Here is a 24,540-nt window from a genome sequence, read left to right on the forward strand (position 1 = left end):
TGTAAATTTGTTTGGGTGTACACATGTACTTTATACCAGTTTTACTCGCGCAGTAGTGTTCAACACTTTTGATCTCATATAAATTTGAATGTTAGAACAGATAGCTCACCCCTTACACTCACCAATGAAGACAGCTAAGGGCTTGCATAGATAGCTCAGAATTGTTCCAAATGCCTGTAAATCCTTAGTCCCATCCCATATCCAAGAACTTAAAGGATAATTCCTTTCATAATTCATACAGAGCATATTACTTTTTAAACTACTTTCCAATTTACGTCTATCACATTTTGCTTTATTCTCTTGGTATCCTTTATTGATGTATCACAACGCTCTACTGCGAGCTAGTTAAATACATTGGACGATTCAATGAATTGCTGCTCCTCAGCCTACCTAGGTATACTTTTTTAACAGAGGATAACAAGAGAAGGATGCAACGTAGATAATAGAAGTAAACTGGAAAGTGGTTTAAAATGACATGCGCTCAGGCCTCCCTAACAGGCCAGATCTTCAGGATATTTGGACTGGAGCACAGTTAAAATAATGATCTGATTAGTAAACATGGTTATTAACCTGCTCAGGTAATCCTGAAAATCTGTTATGGAGGCCTGAGGACAGGTTTGAAAACCCCTGCTCTACCTGAATCATGAAAGTTTAATTTTTAATTACTGTCCCTTTAACTACAAAATAATGCTTAAAGGGACATGAAACCCAACATTTTTCTTTCATGATACAGATAGAGAATACGATTTTAAACAACTTTCCAATTTATTTATATTATTTAATTTGCTTCCTTCTCTTGTTATCCTTTGCTGAAAGATTTATCTAGGAAAGCTCAGGAGCAGCTAAGAACCTAGGTTCTAGCTGCTGATTGGTGGCTGCATATTAATACCAATTGTGATTGGCTTACAGATGTGTTCAGTTAGAAACCAGTAGTGCATTGCTGCTCCTTCAACAAAACATACCAAGCTAATGAAGCAAATTTGATAATAGACATAAACTGGAAAGTTGTTTAAAATTGTATTCTCTATCTGAATCATGAAAGAAAAAAAAATGGGTTTTATGTCCCTTTTAAGTGGTATTTCATGATGACCCAACTCAGGTATTCACCCCACCACCCACCACAGGGAGGAGCTGGATAGGTTGTGGGGAAGAAATTACAATGTTTCACATTTGGTGGTGGTTTGCACACTTGGCTCTTTTCTGGAAAGAGACCTTTAGACAATTCTTGTTAGGTCCGAACTTTCAGTTGGGTCCGTTTACTGAACCAAAACCCTGGCCAAGCTTGAAAATTCGTACCCATCTGTATCAGTTCGCACTAAATGGGTCTTGGTCACTTGTAGCTGGGTTATGGAAGACCGATAAGGTGCCTTCATTGAAGAAATGGTTGGATAGAACCTCTGAATTTCTCTTTTTCAAGGAATATGGATACATTAAGACTAATAAGGCAGGTCAATTCCACTTGATAAGATTTTATTGGGTGTCCTTTACCGGGATAGTGGTCAACTGGTTCCCCCATAATACAACGTGCAGATCCTATACCCTAATAAGGCTCATCGCGACAATATACCTTCCCCCTGAGGTTTTCCTATAGCTCATGTAGTTGCCATTGCCCCCTCCCACCTAGTTTTTTCCACTTTTCATTGTCTTTCTTGATCTTTCTCATCTTTTATGATATACAGTTTGATAATATGGTGATGGATAACCCTTCACCACTAGTACACAGAGACTACATTATCTAAAAAGGAGAATCATAAGGGAAGATTATGTTTCAGCAAAGATGGAGAATATATGGGTCAGCTCACCCCATTATGGGACTACAATACATTGAGACTCAGGCTGTATTTCTTCCTGCACATCTCCAGGTCAGAACCATAGTCTGTACTAGTAAATTAAGCCGGTCAGTACCTGTATTATTGTTCTGTAATCTTGTTGTTTTTCTTAGTGTTATGCTTAATCCATATAGCTGATCTATATCTTTGAAATTGTTCTTCAAATGGAAAATTAATAAAAAAATAAAAATAAATATGGATTGAAATATACCTAAATTATACTAGTTACCTCCATATACCGGGTGGGATACCTTAAACTAGGGGTGCTCATTCATGTTGTTTGTTTTTTCTGAAAAAGAAAAAGAAATACATTTTACAAATTATTTTACGTTAAGAATAGATTTGTTTCTATAAACAAAAAAATTTCTACACATTTTTATTTTTGAATTTCTTTCCAAAAAATATTGAAAGGCATTTCAAGACATATTAAGATCAATGTCATCAATGTTTTAATGTCATCCTTTCTATGTTGTAAGGAGAAAACTATTGTTGCAGAAAGAAATATGTACAGTACAACATTATACATTGTTAATCACAAACCTAATAGTATACAGTAGTGTTCAGAATTGTTCATTGGACAAATTAGATTTTTTTCCCCCCATGATAAGTGCTGCAAAACCTACATATAAATAGACCCAGAAATACATTAAATAGATCCACAGAGATCTAAAACTTGAAATGTGTGGCGCAGATTGTAAGACATAAAGTAGTAGAGTGCAATGTGGAAGTGTTGCTTAAAGGGACACTAAACCCACATTTTTTTCTTTCATGATTCAGATAGAGCATGCAATTTTATTTTTATTTTTTCTCTTTTTTTTTTTTTTTTTTAATATTTATTTATATCCAACAAGGACCCATAACAATCATAAAGTAATAAAAGAAACATAGCCATTAAATGAGAACAAGAGTAGAACTTTTTCCAGACCATAGCTTGGGTATAACAAGTGTACATATAGTATATAAATTATTCCACATTCAATACTATGTTATAGATAGCCATCAACTCTTTGGATGTGATTTATACAAAGAAAGATAATAACCCAGATAATAATATTATGCTTCGTGATATTCTATGCCTTGTTGGGTTTTTATTTTTACATAGGAAAACAGCACAATACCCCCGAACAACAAAATAAACACAACAACAAAAAAGAAAGGAGAAGAGAAAAAAAAAAAAAAAAAAAAAAAGGAAAGGGGAAGCACCCCTTCACCATCTCCCTAGCAGAGCCAGTTCAGAATTACGTAAAGGATGTATCAAATATTCAATTTCCGTGGAAGAAAAAACTTTTATAAATGCTGACCATTTGAGAAAGAATTTAACAACATGGACATCATTGTCAGCACTAATATTATATTGTTCAAGAATACATTGTTTTTTTAAACAGTTTTTAATTTCTGATATACTAGGGACCGTAAGCGTTTTCCATTTTTTAAAGATAAGATATCTAACAGCCAATATAGTTATATTAATAAACTTCACATTGAGTTGTCTATCTTCTGGTTCAGGAAAGAGAAAAATTATATGTCTGCCTAGCAAATTTAATGATGAGAGCTTTAGTATCTTGCAAAGCCAAAATTGGACTTTGGACCATACGTTTTTAATTTTAGGGCAGGTCCATAACATGTGCAGGAGGTTTGCGGAGGGAAACGAACATTTGGGACATATAATAAAGTTCGTGCTGCCGCATTTCGTTCCTTTTTCTGGTGTAAAATATGTCATGTGTAACAACTTCAGAGGAGATTCTCTCCATGTGGCAGAAAGGGTTGTTTGAGTAACCTTTCGAATTGAGAGAGAAGGTATTTTAGATTCTACTTCCTGAGATATCAATGTGGCCCAATTAATAGCAATTTTATCAAGATTAATTGTGCCCTTATCGGAGACAATAATCAGATAGCATGGAGAAATTGACATGAGTCTATTTTTTGCCAGAATAAACCAGTTTTCTATGCGTTTTCTATGCGCCCCAATGACCAATTCCAGCCATACTCATTCACTAACTTCATAGCATAGTGTCTAGCCTGAAGATAGGCAAAAAAATTTTTCTGGGAGATATTAAATTCCACCCTAATAGCATCAAATGATTTCACACATCTTTCTTTTATATCAAGTATCTGAAGAACATTCACAAGCCCTTGGGTCTTCCACTCTAAAAAGATTGAAGATGGTGTTCCTGACTGAAATTGTGGGTTCCCCAGAAAACCTAGGAAACTCGACACCCGATGTTCTATTCCTAGCAAAGTACATATCTTTCTCCAAGCTAAAATTATATTATAAATAGATCTATAGCGTTTAACTTGGGGTGGGATATGAGTAGTGTCGAGATGAATCAACGCAATGGGTGAAAAAGGGTACAACATACTGGTCTCTAAGTCATTATTTGTAACATAATTATGAGCAAAAAGCCAATCTGCTAGAATACGGACCAAGAATACATAATTATATACTCGTAAATCAGGTAAAGCCAGGCCACCGGATCCTATTGGAAAGGAAAGTTTTGCAAGTGATATTCTGGATTTCCTACCTTGCCACAGAAAAAAACGGAGTTGTGAGTTAAATAAACTCAAATCGTTTTTTCTCAAAATCAGAGGCATATTTTGAAGGACATATAGAATTTTTGGTAATAAGATCATCTTATAAGCTGCTATTCGTCCAGACAAGGACAAGGGTAGAGTCTGCCAGTTCTTAAAAACTGATTTGACCTTATTCAACACAGGAAGAATATTCAAAGAATACCAGGAATCAGGGTTACTTGAGACATTTATACCTAAATATCTAAATGAGTCATTCACTATGGAGAAGGGTACATCTATAGGAGAACAGTCAGTGTGCCTTATCCAGAGAAGTTCAGATTTCTTTAAATTTACCTTATATCCTGAGAAGGAACCAAACTGATGTATAGTTGATAGGAGAATAGGTAAATTTCTACGTAAATTAGAAAGATAAATAAGAATATCATCAGCATACAATGCTATTTTCAACTCCCTAGACAAATGAAACAAAAAAAGAAAGGGCGCCTCCTAGTGTAGCCAGTATATATAAGGATAAATAAAATGAGATATAGATTTTGTACTCACATGTAGTGAAGGCAAAGATAATGCCTAGATAAGCAGTCTGGAAACTTATCAGTGTCCCAGTTGACTGTGCATTAGAATGCTAGGGCAGCTCCTCTTAGTAGATTTCCAAAATTATCTGAAAAGTAAAAAGATATACAGAGGGCGACTCCTAGTGTGGAATTAGTAAGCAGAGTGTGAACCCACCAGCTTAACCCTTCAGAGATATACTCACAAAGTATAGAGCACACTGTAGTGCTAATGAAGCAAGCTGGGTATATTAAAAGTGGCCCAGCGCACATACCACTCTGGTGAAAGATGGTCCAATGTATTCAAAATGTTCAGATAAAAAATCCAGGAGACTCCAGATATATATAAAAAACACTTTATATAAAGATATAACAGTGTACAATAAAAATCAGTAGAATTCGCTACGCGTTTCTCAGAGCTACCACTCTGTTTCCTCAGGCAAGTGATATAACTTGCCTGAGGAAACAGAGTGGTAGCTCTGAGAAACGCGTAGCGAATTCTACTGATTTTTATTGTACACTGTTATATCTTTATATAAAGTGTTTTTTATATATATCTGGAGTCTCCTGGATTTTTTATCTGAACATTTTGAATACATTGGACCATCTTTCACCAGAGTGGTATGTGCGCTGGGCCACTTTTAATATACCCAGCTTGCTTCATTAGCACTACAGTGTGCTCTATACTTTGTGAGTATATCTCTGAAGGGTTAAGCTGGTGGGTTCACACTCTGCTTACTAATTCCACACTAGGAGTCGCCCTCTGTATATCTTTTTACTTTTTATTTTCAACTCCCGCCCAGCCACTCCAATCCCCTCTAATCTTTGTCTTATCATTATAGCAAAAGGTTCTATAGCAATATTAAAAAGAAGCGGGGAGAGGGGACACCCTTGCCTAGTCCCCCTATGCAGAATTATTTCTGGGGATAACTGGCCATTTACTATCATTCTTGTGGAGGCTGTACGATAAAGTTTTTCAATAAACTTAGCCCAAATTGTTCTAATGAAAATAGAAGATGATCATGGTAAACTGAATCAAAGGCTTTTTCGGCGTCGATAGCCAAAATTGCCAAGTCTGAATTACCTCCCTCCTCTAAATGATCAGCATCCGTACCATTCGAAAAATAATCCAAGGTAAGCAGGAGTTCCCTTATTTTAGCCGCAGAGTTCCTATTCTTCATAAAACCAGCCTGATCTGGGCTAATAATCAAGGGAAGAAGGGACTGGAGTCTCTGGGCGAGAATCGAAGTCAACAATTTATAATCGGTATTCATCAAAGCTATGGGTCTATATGACTCGACCATTCTTGCATCTTTACCCTTTTTTAAAATTAAAGACGTATATGAGGCTGTAAAATTAGATGAGGGTTCATTTCCCTTTGTATATATATGATTGAATAATAAGGTCAAATCAGGTATTACCGTGGAGGGTATCATTTTATAAAACTCATTAGGTATTCCGTCCGGACCAGGTGCTTTGTTATGTGCCAAATTATTGATTGCCTTTGCAACTTCTATTTCCGTAATGGGGGATTCAAGTTCCTTAATTAGACTAGGTGTTAATGTTGGGAAGAAGATTTCTCCCCAGAATTTCCGACGTTCTATGAAGTCAGAGGTCCTGGGGGAATATATTCCCTTATAGTAGTCATAGAAAATTTGATCAAGATCCTGAGAGGAACTAAACAACCGTCCCTCTTTTTCTAGGGAATCTATTAACTGAGAACCTAAGTCCTGCCTTAACATTCTAGCCAAAAGTTTTCCCGTCTTGTTCCCATATTTGTAGAATTTCGCAGAAAACCGAACTTCCTGCTGGGTAGATTTATATAGTAAGAATGAATCTCTCTCTTCTAATGCAGCAATATATTTAACCCATTTCTGGGGCGTCTTTTCTAATAGATATGAGTTATAAGCATTTGTAACTGCGCGAAGAAGTTCATTTTCGCGTTTTTTAAATTTCTTGGTACGCCTAATAGTGTATGCCAGAATTTCCCCCCTCAGCACTGCTTTAGCAGTTTCCCAGAACAAAGAAGGACGGGCTCTAGCCTCCGCATTAAACAAGGCAAAGTCCTGAAACTTAGTTTCGAGGAAGCCTCTGAATCCAGAATCAGCAGACAAATATTTAGGAAAGAAAAAGCGATTATTTATATGTGAAAGGCCAGTCGTATAAATCTCAAAGCAGATTGGAGCATGGTCAGATACCACAATAGGCAAGATTTGAGCTGATACTTTGTGTTTACAAAGTCTTTCGTCAACCAAAAATAAATCAATCCGTGACAGTGATTTATGTGCTTTTGAGAGACATGTAAAATCACGTGTATCCGGATTCAATATCCTCCAAATATCCTTAACTCTCAAATTAGAAAAGATTCTGGAAAACAACTTTGCCTCAAGATTATCTCTTTTGGTTTTTTTAACTAATGGGTGCTGCCTCATTCTATCAATTGGGTATTGGGGAGCCATGTTAAAGTCACCAGCTAAAATTAAAAAACCCTCTGCACATGTCATGAGCCTGGCCTGAAGTGTATCCCAAAATGAGAGACTAAAAACATTTGGAGCATATACATTGCATAAAGTATACAAAACATTAACAATCTTAATTTTCAATATGATATATCTCCCCTCCTCATTTGATTCACTTTGTATTATCTCATATTTAAGTTTTTTACCCAGAAGAATAGCAACTCCCCCTTTTCGGCTAGAACTAGGTGAAAAAAAGACCTCCTTAACCCAAGAAGATTTTAATTTAAGAATTTCTTGAGTCTTTAAGTGGGTTTCTTGTAGAAAAGCAATAGCAGAACCTATTTTCTTCAAATAGGAAATTATCGTTTTTCTCTTAATAGGAGAGGTTAGCCCTCCTATATTCCATGAGGTAAACTTAACCCCAGTCATTATAATAAAGATCTATGTTCCAGAAGGGAAGGTGGTGAAGAAAAAAAAAAAAAAAAAAAAAAAAAAGGAAAAAGAAGAAAAAGAGAACCCCAAAACATACGACTAATCCACCTGAGCCGTATGCTGCCCATTTGCTGAAAAGGGCCCATCTTAAAGAATAAATAAGAAATAACAGATCTATTCTAATATTTACCAAGGGGAAAAAAAACTAACTAGTCTATCACCTCAACTGCTCAGGTGTGCAGTTTTTGGTGAAAAAAGCTTCTGCCGTATGGGCAGAATCAAAAAAGTGCAGAGTGTTGTTACACACAAGACGTAACCTGGCAGGATGTAAGATTGTCGCTCGCAGCCCCTGCTGTATAAACTTAGTGCATACCGGAGCCAACTGCCTTCTTTTTGAGGCAGTTTCAGCTGCATAGTCTTGAAATAAAAGGATTTTCGTACCTTCTAGTAATATAGGTTGATTTTTACGATAGGCTTGTAAAAATGTAATCTTGTCCTGGTAATTCAAGAATTTAACTATGATTGGTCTTGGCCTCATATTTTCCTTAGGTAGAGGTGATGGCCCTATCCTATGCACCCTTTCTATGACTGGCTGCGTTTGAGGTATGTTCAGCAATGTTGGTAGTGTTTGTGTTATGAATTTATTTAAATCCTCAAACTGCTTCCCCTCAGGTACCCCCACTACTTTCAAGTTATTGCGCCTAGCGCGATTTTCCAAATCTTCTACTTTATTTTGCAATTTAGCAAGGGCTGAGGAAGTAGCTTCTAGTTTACTATTTTGAGCTAAAGTGAGATCTTCTAAGTCAGAGACTCTCTGTCCAATTTCGGAGAACCTTTCGGAGAATTGTTTGACTTCTGCAGCTAGCTGCGCAATATCTTGTTTGATTTCTATTCTGAGTGAATCAAACTTGGGTGCAAGAGCAGCAGAAATATTTAAAACTAGGGACTGTGTATCAACAGAATCAGGTAAATTTGAGGATTCTTGGATTACTATTTGTGGCTCACCCACAGGCTCTATATTAGATTTATGTTTTTTATCCCTCTGTCTGGCCGACATGACTGAAGGTGATGTGCGAGATTGTGTGTGTAAAAATGTATCCATAAGATAGTGGGAAAGGATTGTGATAGGGAACAGGGAAAAAAAAAAAAAAAAAAAAAAAAAAAAAAAAGGGCAGAGTAATCTACTAAGAAGGGAAGGGAGATGTGAGGGATGTGTGAAAAAAGAAAAGTGCAGACTTTTGTGTATTGTTAATGTTATCTTCTCCTCTGAAAGGAGAGAGAACCAAGAAAAATTAACCGTGAACTAAGTGAGTCAGGTTCAGTCATGCTGGTGACAAGATAAGATTTATCATATCACAGAAAAGGGGTCCTGCTGTAGAGCCCACAAACTTTAGAAAAGCCCTCAATAGAAATTAGTATACCGTTTTAAATTTTCAATTGAGAACAGAGGAGACAGTGTTTAACCACTCAAATCTCCAGTCCTAGGCCATCAGATCAATATTTTGTAATTTTTAAGAGGAACTCAGCTTTTAAGGTACTTTTAAACTAATTGGTACTCAGATTATTTCGCCTGTATGTATCTGGCACACCAGATTACTTGTAGGCTATTAGCACACCTTTAAACTAAGTATAATTCACTGCTATAAGACCAGTTCTCATAATATGTTTTAGCAGAACTTGATGTGACTTTAAGAGTTAAGCAAAACTATATAAGATAATCCAATATTATACTACGTTTGCTGTGGGTCTGAGAAAAAAAACAGAAGAAACCCCCAGTCAATCAGTAACATTCTGAATGGTTCAAAAAATATGATAATACAGTGTTTCACATTTTGCTGCTGCAGATTAACAGCATACCATTTCCAGAAGAGATATATTCCAGTTAGAAACTAGGGGGTTCTAGGTTTAAAGTTGTCAAGAATACAAAATTTAAGGAAGAGAAACCTAACAAATTTAGGTATTATAATGCACTTGTAGGCCAATAGGCGTTACTTATGTCAGGGTCAAACACACCCCTGAACTAAATATAATTTACTTCTTTAAGGCCAATACTCATAGTATATCTTAACACCGCTGGATGTGACTTCAAAGCTTAAACATAGCTACATAGAATGGTCCGGTGTCAAGATACACTTGCTATGGGCCTAAGAGAGAGACAAGCAAACACCCCCAGTCGATTAGTAACAAACTAAGTGGTTCAGGAAATAAGATAATACAATGTTTCACATTTTGCTGCTATAAGTTAACAACATGCACTTTCAAGAGAAAATAAATGCCATTTAGAAACTAAGGTGTTCTAAGTTTTAACTTATCATAAGTAGCAGCTAAAGAAAACAGGTCTAACAAGTTTAGATGTTATACAGTGCTTGGAAACAAATAGCCGTTATTTCTAACAAAGTCAGGCCTACTATCACCGCTTATAGACTCTTATGTGCAAACCCCAGCAAAGGAAAAAAGAAATAATTATTAAGGGTCCAATACTGAGCCGAGTCATTCCAAGGTAGAAGAGGCTGAAAAGGAGAGCAAAACTGCAGATTTTATCCCAGGAGTTCTACGTTACCCAGAACCATTAGCCCAAGGTTTGAGCAGGAGATAGCCAGCGATCATCAACCTCAGCCCCCCCTCACGCAGCATCGGTGGGAAGGGGAGCGTCTTCCAGGTTAGGGGGACAACAATTGCCGGGAAACAAGTCAGCAGGCTGTGCTGCACAGAAACCAATAACCTCGCCTCCTGCGACTTTTTCAGAAAAGCCGGTCAGCTACTTTCAAGGGTGTGACTCAAATGCTGCCACAATCACTCTTATCGGCCGACATCCACAATACTCCTGGGTCTCAACACCTTGGCAAGTGGCAGAGGAAAGAAGGCAGAGGCGGGGGGGAAGGCATCCACAATTACCGCTCCAACAGCTCACCGTTATCCTTCCCGGAACCAGCCCTGCACCAAGGATCGACCCGTCTCCTCCAGCAGTGGCCCCCCCTCACGCAGCACCGGTGGGAGGGGGAGCGCCACTTCAGCGCAGAAATGCAGAAAAGAAAAACAACGGGCTACACCATCCACACCCTCTGGACCAGGCACAATGCGGGGACGACACACGGGTAACTCCAGTTCCCACTCCCAGGCATTCAGCAAAGCTGCACTCAGGAAAGCAGCAAGTTCTCAGAGACCACACAGCTCATGACAAGTGCAGCGGCTCTCAGCTCCGTCCTCCGCTACAATTTATTCGGCAGTGATCGGGGATTTAGCTTGCCTGTTGGTTTAACTGAGCACTTTTTCTTGGGTTACCCCGGGTCAATAAGGGGGCTGTGAGACAGCAGGCATTTTCTTTCTATTTCCTTCTTAACAAATATTAGTTTTACTATGATAAAAGGTCCTTTTTCAGGGCTGCTACCTGCAGCTATTTAGTGCAATGTCAGGGCACTATGGAGTTTCCAGCAGCGGTGATATTCAGCAATACAAGCCACCCTAAACTAGAGGGTTTTTAGGCGTGGTTCCACACCAACAGCTTGTAGGTAGGAGAAATCAGGACAGGTGCAGCACCTGAACACACACCTGTGCTCCTCCTCCGGAAGCTCTTAAGCATAGATAGAGCATGCAATTTTAAGCAACTTTCTAATTTACTCCTATTATCAATCTTTCCCTTCGTTCTCTTGCTATCTTTTTTTAAAAAGCAGGAATGTAATGCATAGGAGCCGGCCAATGTTTGGTTGAGAACCTGGGTTATGCTTGCTTATTGGTGGCTAAATGTCAGCCACCAATAAACAAGCGCTATCCATGGTGCTGAACCTAAAATGGGCTGGCTGCTAAGCTTTACATTCATGCTTTTTAAATAAAGATAGCAAGAGAACAAAGAAAAAGTAATAATGGGAATAAATTAGAAAGTTGCTTAAAATGTCATGCTCTATCTGAATATTGAAAGAAAAATGTGGGTTTATTATCCCTTTAAGTGGTTAAATAGCGTGGCTCTCACAGACCACACTCATGGAGTGAGGCATGTAGTAATAGTGCTGCTTGCCGCTTTCAGCAAGACTGCAGCATACCTGGTATGCCCATGTTGTTAACGGGTTAAGCACCTTGAGGTTGTAATATAAAATGTTTAAAGACCATTAAACTTGACATTTCAATAACGTCGGGGGTCAAATCTAGCGGGAACGCATGGGAACAGAGTTCCAGAAAGGCTTCAGTAAACACTGCTGCTGCTGGTGGGAAGAGCTGGAGCACAGTCTGATTAGAGGGATAGTGAGATTCTCTAGTAATGGGCAGTAACACTACCTGCAATACACTAAATGCAAGTGTGTCAGCGGTCCTGCTGTGTGATCACCCTGCACTGTCTGGAACACATGATACTTACATTTCTGTGTGGCTTGCTCTAGGGTTATTTAGCTCCCCTCAGCAGAAATAAGACTTGCATCTTAAGTGGGTGAGACTCTGTTAAAAAGAAGGACATGGAGGTCTCAGCCCCACCCTGGAAAGGAAGGCGAGGGGAGGAAGGTGTAAGGAACTGAAGCTAAGCTGCCTATGCACCATGTGAGTTAAAAACAAAGTTTGGACATATTGGATCTTGACATTAAACATGTTCATGTGTGTCTAGTTTAGTTGTTTTTAAAAAAGTTCAGTGTTTCACAAAAGAAAAATTCTGCTCATCAAGCAGGGAAGAGTCATGTTCTTTCTGTTTCTCTCTGTTTGGAGTTCCTTTTAGTGCTTCCAGAGATAGCTGGGTGAGGTTTGCAAGGGAAATACATCTGTACACACAGAAAATAGTCTCTCCAATTAAAGGTGTTTGTGAAACACCTTGAAGTAGGATATGCCCAATTACTTAATTATTATTATTTTTTTTTTTAATATGTTAATTTTTATTACAATCAGTAGAAAACAACACTTTTTTCGAGATACAATCCATCCTTACAAAACAAAAACAACATAGTAAGGTAACATAGTAAACATACAGGTCAAGGCTTTTAGCCTCTAACAAAACATGGTATCCTCTAGTATTGATAATAGTCTGTTTTATGAACTTCCTTTCTCCTATTGTACTCATAACCAAGTGAAAAAGGGGGAGGGGATGTGGAGATGGTGGACAGAGGGCTTTTTGTTTACTTTTCTTTAACAAGAGGGGCAAAGGGAGGCTTTATATTGGTCCCATTAAAACTGCATATTATGGAAAAATTCTAATTTCTGTTTTTTTTAGAATCCAAATTTTTCTAGTGTAAATAAGTCGTCTGTTCTGGTGATCCACATCTGCCTCGTGGGTTTTGTTTGCGTTTTCCACATTCTCGCTATAATGGATTAGTGCTATTGAGCCCTTGTCGTATTTTACAGAATTTTCCAGATTTTTTATTAAATAAAGCATGAGTTACCTTCAATGTGTAACCGTCTCTAAATAAATGTATTCCCAGTGTTTCTACTTGTCTCCATATTGTTTTTAGTTCTTTGCATGTCCACCAGATATGTTTCATAGTACCCGCCTCACCTCATTCACGCCAACATAGGCCATGGGAATGTGGGTAAATAGTTTTCAATCTGTGCAGGGTAAGGTACCATCGTGTCAATATCTTGAAATTTTATTCCAATATATTTGTTGACCCCGAAGCTTTATGAGTACGATAGAACATTTTGTTTCTGTTGTTTTGGCTCTATCTGTGCTGATAGCTCCTGATTCCACCTATTAATATAAGTGGGTAGTGAGGTGTTTTTTAAATTACTTAGTATTTTTCTTGCTATAGATAATGTACCTCTAAGAGGTGTAGTGTTCAGACATAATATTTCAAAATCAGTGGGTTTTCTTCTGAGGTCATCCCTATGTGGCGAGGTCTGTACTAGATGTGTTAACTGAGCATTTAGCCAGTTTGTAAAAATTCCACCCGCTATTTCATGCAACTCAACCCTTGGTTTTAGTTTGTTTTTGTGGATAAGTAAACAAAATGACACTGAGTACCCAATCTCACCACTTCCATTATCTCCTATTTCTAGCCCTTTTTTTAATTCAGCATTTGAGAAGACTGGGGACAGCATGGGTTTTATAGTTGATAATCCTATATAGCTATTTAATAGCTTATCCCAATTCTGAAATACCGGCCGCAGTAGTTATTTTTTGTATAATTGGTGGTCTATATTTTTTAAATATCCAACATAATGTGCCCACCTGTGGCGCCTTCAATAGCTGTGAGTCAAGGGATACCCAAGCTTTCAAGTCGGCTCCTGTATGCCAGTCTAGTATTCTCTGTAATGTTACTGCTTGATAATATAATGTCATATTTGGTACACCAAGTCCCCCCTCATCAAGAGATCGATATATAGTTGTCTTTGCTATCCTAGGTTTATGTGGTCCCTAAATATAGGATTTTATGCTTGCAATTACTTAAGAAATAAAGTGGATAAATAAATTGGGGCAGCTTGCAATACATAAAGAACCCTGGGTAAAATATTCATTTTTATTGCCTGTATTCTACCCCACCACAAAATATTATTATTGGACCATTTGTTTAAGTCCGCTTCTATATTTTTTAGCAATTTTGAAATAGTTTCATTTGAATAATTTAGTGTTTTAAGTAGCAATTTCAATACCTAAGTACTTAATCGAGTGGGGTTGTCTTGTATGAACAGACAGTTCCCAGGTTTGTGAAGTCTCATGGAGATAAAGTGATGTGAAGAATTTCCGATTTCTGAGTGTTTATTAAAAAATGGGAATATTTGCCAAATCTCTCAAATTCCTCCAAAAGGTATGGGAGAGACGTTGAGGGAGAAGCCAGGGACACCAACACATCGTCAGCGTACATATTCAATTTATATTCATTCTGTTCTATTCAAATGCCTTTTATGTGATTATTCTTCCTAATGTGCGCTGCTAGGACCTCCATTGTAATGATAAATAATGTGGGGGATAAAGGGCAGCCTTGTCGCGTGCCATTGCGAATGGAAAAAGAAGAGGACAATAGCTCATTAACTTTTATTTTTGCTAAGAATTATTTTAAGCATTTTTTCTCCAAATCCCATATATTTCAATACTTTTACTAAAAAGTTCCAGTTCAGCCTATCGAATGCTTTTTCACCATCTGTGGAATTTAACACTGGGATATTTTTTAGTTTTGTATAGTCAATTAATTGTAGGACCCTGATAGTGTTGTCCCTGGCTTTTCTATTTGGGACAAAGCCCGCTTGGTCTACATGGATTAATTCCAGGAGAACTTTTTTTAGTTGGGTAGACAGTATTTTGGATTATATATTTCATATATAAGTCTGTATTAAGTAGGGAGATTGGTCTGTAGTTACTGGGTACTGCTGTTGGTTTGTTTGGTTTGGGGATTACCGTAATACAGGATAAAGGAATTCCCTCCAATTACTTTATTTTATACACCAATAGTATGTGCAGTCTGTTTATCTATGTTGGTGTCTGTATGTCTTTCAATTTATGGATAGCAGGCCAGATTCTCTGGAGAATGCTGACCTGTGAAAGATAATGTATTTGCTGCAGATTCAAGCTTACCAGTTTTATCCCAATGTTCAAGGTGACCTGTTTTGTTACTGTACCCTCATGCTTCTTGCTTCCTCTGCCAGTGTAACTTGCTTCACATATACTTGGTGTACGTGTTAATGGTAAAAGAAAATGACACTCAAATGTGACCATAATTTAATTTAAATTACATTATTGGTTGTTACTGCAGAGTGAGTGCATACACAAACCTTAGCGCTGCGGAATCTGTTGGCGCTCTACAAATAACCGATAATAATAAAATATCAAGATCATGATATCATATATTTACATTACAGAGCCTTACACATCCTGAGAGTTAGGCAGTAACATTTCCTAAAAGTTTACTAACGCTCTTAGCTTTTTGGATTATTCAACAACATCTATATACAAATGCCCCTTTATGTGTTCTAAAAAGTGTGTGTCTGGCTTCTCAGTAGTCCGTATCAGTTGAATCCTAAATTACAAATAAAAATGTCACCCCTAGCATGTAAAAATGTAACCGTTGGTGTCCATCCTCAAGCCCAAAGGAAACCATTCAGCCCTTCATTGGTTTTAATTTGCTTTCATTAACCAGTGTATAGATTATATACATATAAATAAAGAGTTTGTGTGTGTATAAAACTATATTAATTGTGAGGGGGTGGGAGTCTTGGTGAGTTCCCACACTTTTTTGTAGGACTTGACCCCTGAACAACATATAAAATGTTTCATTATTGCCAGTGAAACATTATTGCAATATACATTCATTATTTATTTTGCTACCTTTTACTGTAAAATAAATCTAAAATTTTTTCACTTTCTCCCAGGGAGATTTGGGTTAATACTTGTATGCCATTTATATAAGATTTTGTTTACTTCACCCTCCCATCTAAGATTCTCAGCAGTCACATGTTTGTAAAATGTGGTTTATCAGTTTTGCATCAACAATTATGATAGTAAAAGCATTCTTTGCAATAGTAACTAAGTTGAATTAGTGCTAAACCACCTTAAAGGGACAGTCTACAACAGAATTTTTATTTTATTAAAAGATAGATAATCCCTTTATTACCCATTCCCCAGTTTTGCATAACCAACACAGTTATATTGATATAATGTTTACCTCTGTGATTATCTTGTATCTAAGCCTCTGCAAACTGCCCCTTTATTTCAGTTCTTTTGACAGACTTGCAGTTTAGCCAATCAGTGCTGGCTCCCAGATAAATTCACGTGCATGAGCTCAATGTTATCTATATGAAACACATGAACTAATGCCCTCTAGTGGTGAAAAACTGTTAAAATTAATTATGAAAAGAAGTGGCCTTCAAGGTCTAAGAAATAAGCATATGAACCTCCTAGGTTAAGCTTTCAACTAAGAATACCAAGAGAATAAAGCAAAATTGGTGATAAAAGTAAATTGGAAATCTGAATCATGAAAGTTTATTTTTGACTAGACTGTCCCTTTAAGGGAAGAGATAAGGGCATGCTTTCCTAGTCTCTCTCAACTACACATGTGCAAACAGAGTTCATGCTGTATCTGAATATTAGTTTGTGATTGGTTAGCAAGGATTATTTTGTTCTGGGGGATAGGGAAATCAGTGAAATGAATAAACATGATCAAAATAAGACAGAATAAAGCTCCAGTTTTCATTGCAAAGTTATTCTCAGATATGAAGGTTCTAATTATGCATAGTAAAAAAAATATCTTTGCAGTATATTTTATTTATCCTGCCCCCCTTCCGTAAAATTGTGGGCTTTACAAATCATACAACACTTAGTAATGCAGCCTTCACAAGCCTATGCCTGCCACGTTTTACATGGCCACTGTTTGCTTATTCTAGTAACTCATTTATATTTGCCCCTAATTGGCCTGAGTAGAGGAGATGAGATAAGGGAGAAGTAACTTTTCTGAATATGGCCTGTTTAACACCTAGGCAACAGCAAAATAACCCTGGATAACTAAAAACACACACAGGCAATCAAGTGGTTATAACACTTGCAACTATTATTTATTCCAACTGCAGGTGTTTTGCACTGCTGCATTGCCATGTTATGATATATTATGCAGGGGTTTAACCCCTGATTAGTGAACACATACAAGTTAACCAAAGGGTTAAATTAACTCAATTCAAAACACCTGCAGCTTTAATATAACACCTTGATTGCTTATTGTGCATATGCAGCTTTGAGTTAACCCCTTATCTACTCAGAACACACACTGGCAATCAAGTAGTTAATTATCAGCAACAGAAAGCATCTGATTGCCTATTACAAATGTGCAGCAGTAATTTATCCCATTCATTTTTTAGATCATACAAGGCAACCAAAGGGCTAAAGTAGAGACAAAGAAACTGCTTAAAGGAACAGTATTATCAAAATTAAACTTTTATGAGTCGGATAGAACATGCAATTTTACTTTTATCATCAAATTTGCTTTGTTCTTTTCATACTCATTGTTGAAAGCTAAACCTAGGTAAGCTCATATGCTAATTTTTAAGCCCTTTAAGCTGCCTCTTATCTCAGTGCATTTTGACAGTTTTTTTGCAGCTAGACAGTGCTAGTTCACGTGTGCCATATAGATAGCATTGTCCTGTGGAGTTATTTTTGAGTCGGCACTGATTGGTTTAAAATGCAAGTCTATCAAAAGAACTGAAAATTAGGGGGCAGTCTGCAGAGACTAAAATAAAAGGTAATAACAGGGGTAAAAAGTATATTAATATAACCGTGTAGGTTATGCAAAACTGGGGAATGTTATTATCTGTCTTTATAAACTATAACAATTCTGGAATAGGTTGTCCTAGTTACTTCTATTATCAAATTTGCTTTGTTCCCATGGTACTTTGTTGTAGAGATACCTAGGTATGCATCTGGAGCACTAAATGGCATCTACTGCTCTTGCAAATGGATAATATTCTTGCAAAACTGCTGCCATATAGTGCTCCAGACACGTGCATGTTTCTTTGCTTACTTCCCGGCTATTCAACAAAAAGATATCAAGAGAATGAAGAAAATGTAAAAATAGAAGTAAATCAGAAAATTGTTTAAAATTGCATCCTCTATCTGAATCATGAAAGAAAAATGTGTACACAGTGAATTCTTCCACGTAGTCAATAGGAGTTGGTGCCTCCAAAGTGTGCGTATGAAAAGGTTGTGCACAATTTGGTAATAGAAATACATTTAGAAAGGTGTTTTTTTAAGTTTTAAATTTACTGTGTCATAATCATGATAGCTACAGTTTAGTGTCCCTTCAAATTAGCAGCCGTTATTCATTTTGTCCGTGCCTATCATTTTGCTATTGAGAGCCCTTCTGCATGATGCCTTGTGTATTAAACTATTATGGTATTTTTCTATTCAGAGTTCATGGACAGCACTGAAGCTTTGAAAACAAAGATGTCAGAATTACGGCTGTATTGCAATATCTTAGTTCAGCAAGTGAATAAGACAAAAGAGTCGGTGGTCATCACATCATCTGATCCTCAGGTGTGTATTGCTCATGTTTTGTATAAGTTTATAGGTGGATCAGAATGTGTCTTTATGTCAGAGCTATCCCTGGTCATGTGACATGACATTATAGGTCTGATCCACCCTCCCATGTCTTTGTTGTATGTGACCTTGAAAACAACAGCGATGCGAACTAAATAAAAAGGGAAGCTGTACGCTTCTACCTTCTTATCACTTTTTGAAAAGTGGCTGACCCAAGGGGCATATTTAGATTGTATTTTGCTCTAAGCACATTCTCTGTTCAGTTACTGATTTATAAGTTTAAAGGGACAGTCAACACCAGAATTGTTGTTGTTTAAAAAGAAAGATAATTCCTTTATTACCCATTCCCCAGTTTTGCATAACCAACACTGTTATAGAAATACTCTTTTACCTCTGTGACTATCTTGTATCTAAGCCTCTGCAAGCTGCCCCCTTATTTCAGTTCTTTTGACAGACTTGCATTTTAGCCAATCAGTGCTCACTCTAGGGTAACTTCACGTGCATGAGCTCAATGTTATCTATATGAAACACATGAACTTATGCCCTCTGGTGGTCAAAATGCATTCATATTAGAGGCAGTCTTCAAGGTCTAAGAAATTAGCATATGAACCTCCTAGGTTTAGCTTTCAACTAAGAATACCAAGAGAACAAAGCAAAATTGATGATAAAAGTAAATTGGAAAGTTGTTTAAAATGACATGCCCTATTTAAATCATGAAAGTTTTTTTGGACTTGACTGTCCCTTTAATGATTTGCTATTTAACAAACTGAACATTTAACATAGTATGGCAGCTAAGGGAGAAGACAACAGGATAGTTGTATGATGGCAATTACCAGCAGTAAGTGAAGACATGCTGCCCTAGGCCTGGGTTTCGCTGGTATATTTATGAATCCTCCTCTGGGTGGTCAATTTTAATAAATGCCCACTATTTTTTATGTTTTGCTTACTTTTTGATTCCACCATCCCTTTGTACTGTGGCTCACACCTCTTTCATATTGCACTGTTCCTTTCAGTCCTCTCTGTCTCATCACTATTATTTTTCCCTATTGCCCTGTCTATTCTTGTTGCTCATTATACTTTTATATTGTCTAATACTGGCTGTAAATGTGATCCAACATAATTTTTTTTTATCATGAATGTGTGCGTATATATATATATATATATATATATATATCATGGGGTAAAGGAGAGAGAGAAATAACCAGGAATGAAATCCAGGTTTAAAAGACAGTGAAATCAGCACTCATTTAGAAAAAAAGCTCACAAAACCAATCAGTTTCAAAAAAATGCTTTAATCGTGAAAAGGAGGTCTCTCCCACCGAGATAACACTGTCACCCAAGAAATGATATATAGCAACTGTATTTATATTTAACAGTATATACCAGAATCTTGGAATTTTAAAATAGCAACTTAGTATAGACAGATGTCAATAATAAACCTGACCAGTCAGGGGTGCATACTAATACCGTAGAAATGAGCAGATTATGGTTGCCACATATACACGCAGTTGAAAGTACTAGATTGGTCCTCTACACCCAGCTGCACACAGAACGCCCTTAACCAATGCTGTACGGAGGTATATCCTGGGCAGGTAAAGAAAAGGGATCAAAGAGGCCAATTATAGTACTCGTGTATAGATGCAAAGTGGACAAATTGCAAATGAGGCATAGATAATGAAAAACAAGTACATACACATAGGTATATCAAGGCGGACCACTACTTAGACTAACTACACCCGGCTGCACACAGCACCCCATGCATGGAGGTAACACACTGGGCAGGAAAGAAAGGAATTGAAGTAGTCTAATGGCAGAGCCCCCTAGATACATAGTAACACTATGAGACAAAACATGCCAAGAGTTGCAAAAGGACATATTTGTAGCAATAGTTCATCATGGCAACATAGTATCTTTATCACTGTTATAGGTTATTCAGCCATATGTGCACAGCATGCAGATGAAAAAGTTAGTAGGCATAAGCATAGCAAGTAAGAAGCATGTTAAGATTATCTTTGTAAGCACAAGAATGCGTTCAAACAGCAGCACTTTTCATCGGAGCTTATTTCCTATAACTAAGCATGAACCATATGAAGCGTTGACACTTTCCAGAGTCACAAACAGGAAAACCCTCGTCAGAGAAAGTCATCCAAAAGACTACCCAGTGTATTAGCTGGCGATGTGGTCTCTGACGGAACAACAGGCAGAGTTCATACAACCTTGATATCCTGTGGTCTAGCGTTGATGGTCATGTTAAGCCATGTTTGTCTCATCAGTAGAGAACCAGGTCTCCGTTCTTCGTGTCGGTCTCACTCCGCTAAACAAGGAAGGTGTTTCTACGGTATTAGTATGCACCCCTGACCGGTCAGGTTTATTATGGACATCTGTCTATACTAAGTTGCTATTTTAAAATTCTAAGATTCTGGTATATACTGTTAAATGTAAATACAGTTGCTATATATCGTTTCTTTGGTGACAGTGTTCTCTCGGTGGGAGAGACCTCCTTTTTCACGATTAAAGCATTTTTTGAAATTGATTGGTTTTGTGAGCTTTTTTCTAAATGAGTGCTGATTTCCCTGTCTTTTAAACCTGGATTTCTCTCTCTCCTTTACCCCATCACATATTTTTTAAGGATCTGCACCATTTTGTATTAGGTAATCTCAGACACGTATGTGCCTGATACTATTACTATCATTATAGCTCTTACAACAATTGCGTCCCCTCCATCTTTTTCTCAAATTTATATATATATATATACACACATACACACATACATACATACATACATACATACATGCGCGAACACACACACACACACACACAAAGCTCTGGATAAACCCGCTGTGTGTAAAAATGTACTTTTGTTTTTTGACCAGTTGTCATTTTCTGCAAATAAATGCTCTAAATGGCAATATTTTTATTTGGCATTTCAGAGAAATGTTGTCAGTTTGAGTAACATTTTTGTTTTATTCTATTAACACATACCTATAAATTGTAAAACCAGAGAAACTGGTGTGTGTGTGTATATGTATATAAATCTCTCTGTAAAATCAACCTAATTATATAAGTAAAGGGGAAGTCAGTTTGTTACATTTCAGGCCCCTCTCAACTTTCACAAAGGTAATTTATTATTATTATATTTTAAACTTACATTATTATTACAGTGATAAAATATTTGTAATATAAGTGTGTGTGTGTGTGTGTACATGTTAATAATCTATAAATAATGCACAGACCATATAATGTACACGTGTGTGTGTCATTTTTTTTTTCATTTCAATGTATCCATTTTATTACAGGACAAAATAGATATGGGAGCACTTCTGAAATCTACATGCAGTACCTTTTTAAAAACCTTAGAGGAGTGTATGCAGATTGCAAACACTACATTTACCTCTCACCTAGTACATGGCTCACCTCCAGAATCGCCACACCTTTCTGTTCTTCGGCCTAACAAGGTATGCTGTATGATGATACCTTGTTAATGTATGTGAAAAAACAAAACATCAATCACTGGTCCTATATAGTAGTGTAAACTAACTATACATCTGTACATTAAGAAGTAGAAATTACTTTTCTGTATTCTGTTTAAAAATAAATAGATTATTTTATTTTTTACTTCAGCAGTGCATTGGGTAACAGAAATCAGGTGAAGGTTCAGTTTTGCTTCAGGGTGTTAGGAACTTTGATACAATTAGTATAATCAATGGATTCACTAGGGGAATTCTGTTATTTTCTCTTGGTTTACACAGCTTATATAGTAAAGGAGTTTTGAGATTTTTAATTCAGTGAAACTTTTGTTTAATTTTGAGACTTTTTGTCATTTCATTCTGTATATTTTATACTTGTATGCTTTATCTTTTTTGTAACAATTTTCTGCACATTTATTTGTTTCCTCTTCAGTGGGAGCTATTATGCTAAGTAAAACAAATACTCATAGGTAAATGTATTAAATTATAGATATTTCTCCAACATAGGTGTGTCCGGTCCACGGCGTCATCCTTACTTGTGGGATATTCTCTTCCCCAACAGGAAATGGCAAAGAGCCCAGCAAAGCTGGTCACATGATCCCTCCTAGGCTCCGCCTACCCCAGTCATTCTCTTTGCCGTTGTACAGGCAACATCTCCACGGAGATGGCTTAGAGTTTTTTAGTGTTTAACTGTAGTTTTTTATTATTCAATCAAGAGTTTGTTATTTTGAAATAGTGCTGGTATGTACTATTTACTCAGAAACAGAAAAGAGATGAAGATTTCTGTTTGTATGAGGAAAATGATTTTAGCAACCGTAACTAAAATCCATGGCTGTTCCACACAGGACTGTTGAGAGCAATTAACTTCAGTTGGGGGAACAGTGTGCAGTCTCTTGCTGCTTGAGGTATGACACATTCTAACAAGACGATGTAATGCTGGAAGCTGTCATTTTCCCTATGGGATCCGGTAAGCCATATTTATTACGATCGTAAATAAGGGCTTTACAAGGGCTTATTTAGACTGTAGACTTTTCTGGGCTAAATCGATTCATTATTAGCACATATTTAGCCTTGAGGAATCATTTTATCTGGGTATTTTGATATAATAATATCGGCAGGCACTGTATTAGACACCTTATTTCTTAGGGGCTTTCCCAAAGCATAAGCAGAGTCTCATTTTCGCGCCGGTGTGGCGCACTTGTTTTTGAGAGGCATGGCATGCAGTCGCATGTGAGAGGAGCTCTGATACTTAGAAAAGACTTTCTGAAGGCGTCATTTGGTATCGTATTCCCCTTTGGGCTTGGTTGGGTCTCAGCAAAGCAGATACCAGGGACTGTAAAGGGGTTAAAGCTTATAACGGCTCCGGTTCCGTTATTTTAAGGGTTAAAGCTTCCAAATTTGGTGTGCAATATTTTTAAGGCTTTAAGACACTGTGGTGAAAATTTGGTGATTTTTGAACAATTCCTTCATGTTTTTTCGCAATTGCAGTAACAAAGTGTGTTCAGTTTAAAATTTAAAGTGACAGTAACGGTTTTATTTTAAAACGTTTTTTGTACTTTCTTATCAAGTTTATGCCTGTTTAACATGTCTGAACTACCAGATAGACTGTGTTCTGAATGTGGGGAAGCCAGAATTCCTATTCATTTAAATAAATGTGATTTATGTGATAATGACAATGATGCCCAAAATGATTCCTCAAGTGAGGGGAGTAAGCATGGTACTGCATCATTCCCTCCTTCGTCTACACGAGTCTTGCCCACTCAGGAGGCCCCTAGTACATCTAGCGCGCCAATACTCCTTACTATGCAACAATTAACGGCTGTAATGGATAATTCTGTCAAAAACATTTTAGCCAAAATGAACCCTTGTCAGCGTAAGCGTGGCTGCTCTGTTTTAGTTACTGAAGAGCATGACGACGCTGATATTAATATCTCTGAAGGGCCCCTAATCCAGTTTGAGGGGGCCAGGGAGGTTTTGTCTGAGGGAGAAATTACTGATTCAGGGAACATTTCTCATCAGGCTGAATCTGATGTGATTACATTTAAATTTAAGTTGGAACATCTCCGCATTTTGCTTAAGGAGGTATTATCCACTCTGGATGATTGTGAAAAGTTGGTCATTCCAGAGAAACTATGTAAAATGGACAAGTTCCTAGAGGTGCCGGGGCTCCCAGAAGCTTTTCCTATACCCAAGCGGGTGGCGGACATTGTTAATAAAGAATGGGAAAGGCCCGGTATTCCTTTCGTCCCTCCCCCCATATTTAAAAAATTGTTTCCTATGGTCGACCCCAGAAAGGACTTATGGCAGTCAGTCCCCAAGGTCGAGGGAGCGGTTTCTACTTTAAAC

General features: G+C 37.2%; 1 protein-coding gene across 1 annotated transcript in view; it reads left to right on the forward strand.

Annotated features, from left to right (window-relative positions):
- PLEKHA8 (pleckstrin homology domain containing A8) overlaps positions 1 to 24,540 on the forward strand; it is a 237,270-nt gene that overhangs the window by 50,543 nt on the left and 162,187 nt on the right. Inside the window, exons 4-5 of the mRNA XM_053714195.1 lie at positions 18,600 to 18,724; positions 22,024 to 22,182. Coding sequence (XP_053570170.1) covers positions 18,600 to 18,724; positions 22,024 to 22,182 — 284 coding nt within the window. The remainder of the gene's footprint in view (positions 1 to 18,599; positions 18,725 to 22,023; positions 22,183 to 24,540) is intronic.

The sequence above is a fragment of the Bombina bombina genome, chromosome 5 (genome assembly GCF_027579735.1).
Source record: "Bombina bombina isolate aBomBom1 chromosome 5, aBomBom1.pri, whole genome shotgun sequence".
Lineage (NCBI taxonomy): Eukaryota > Metazoa > Chordata > Amphibia > Anura > Bombinatoridae > Bombina > Bombina bombina.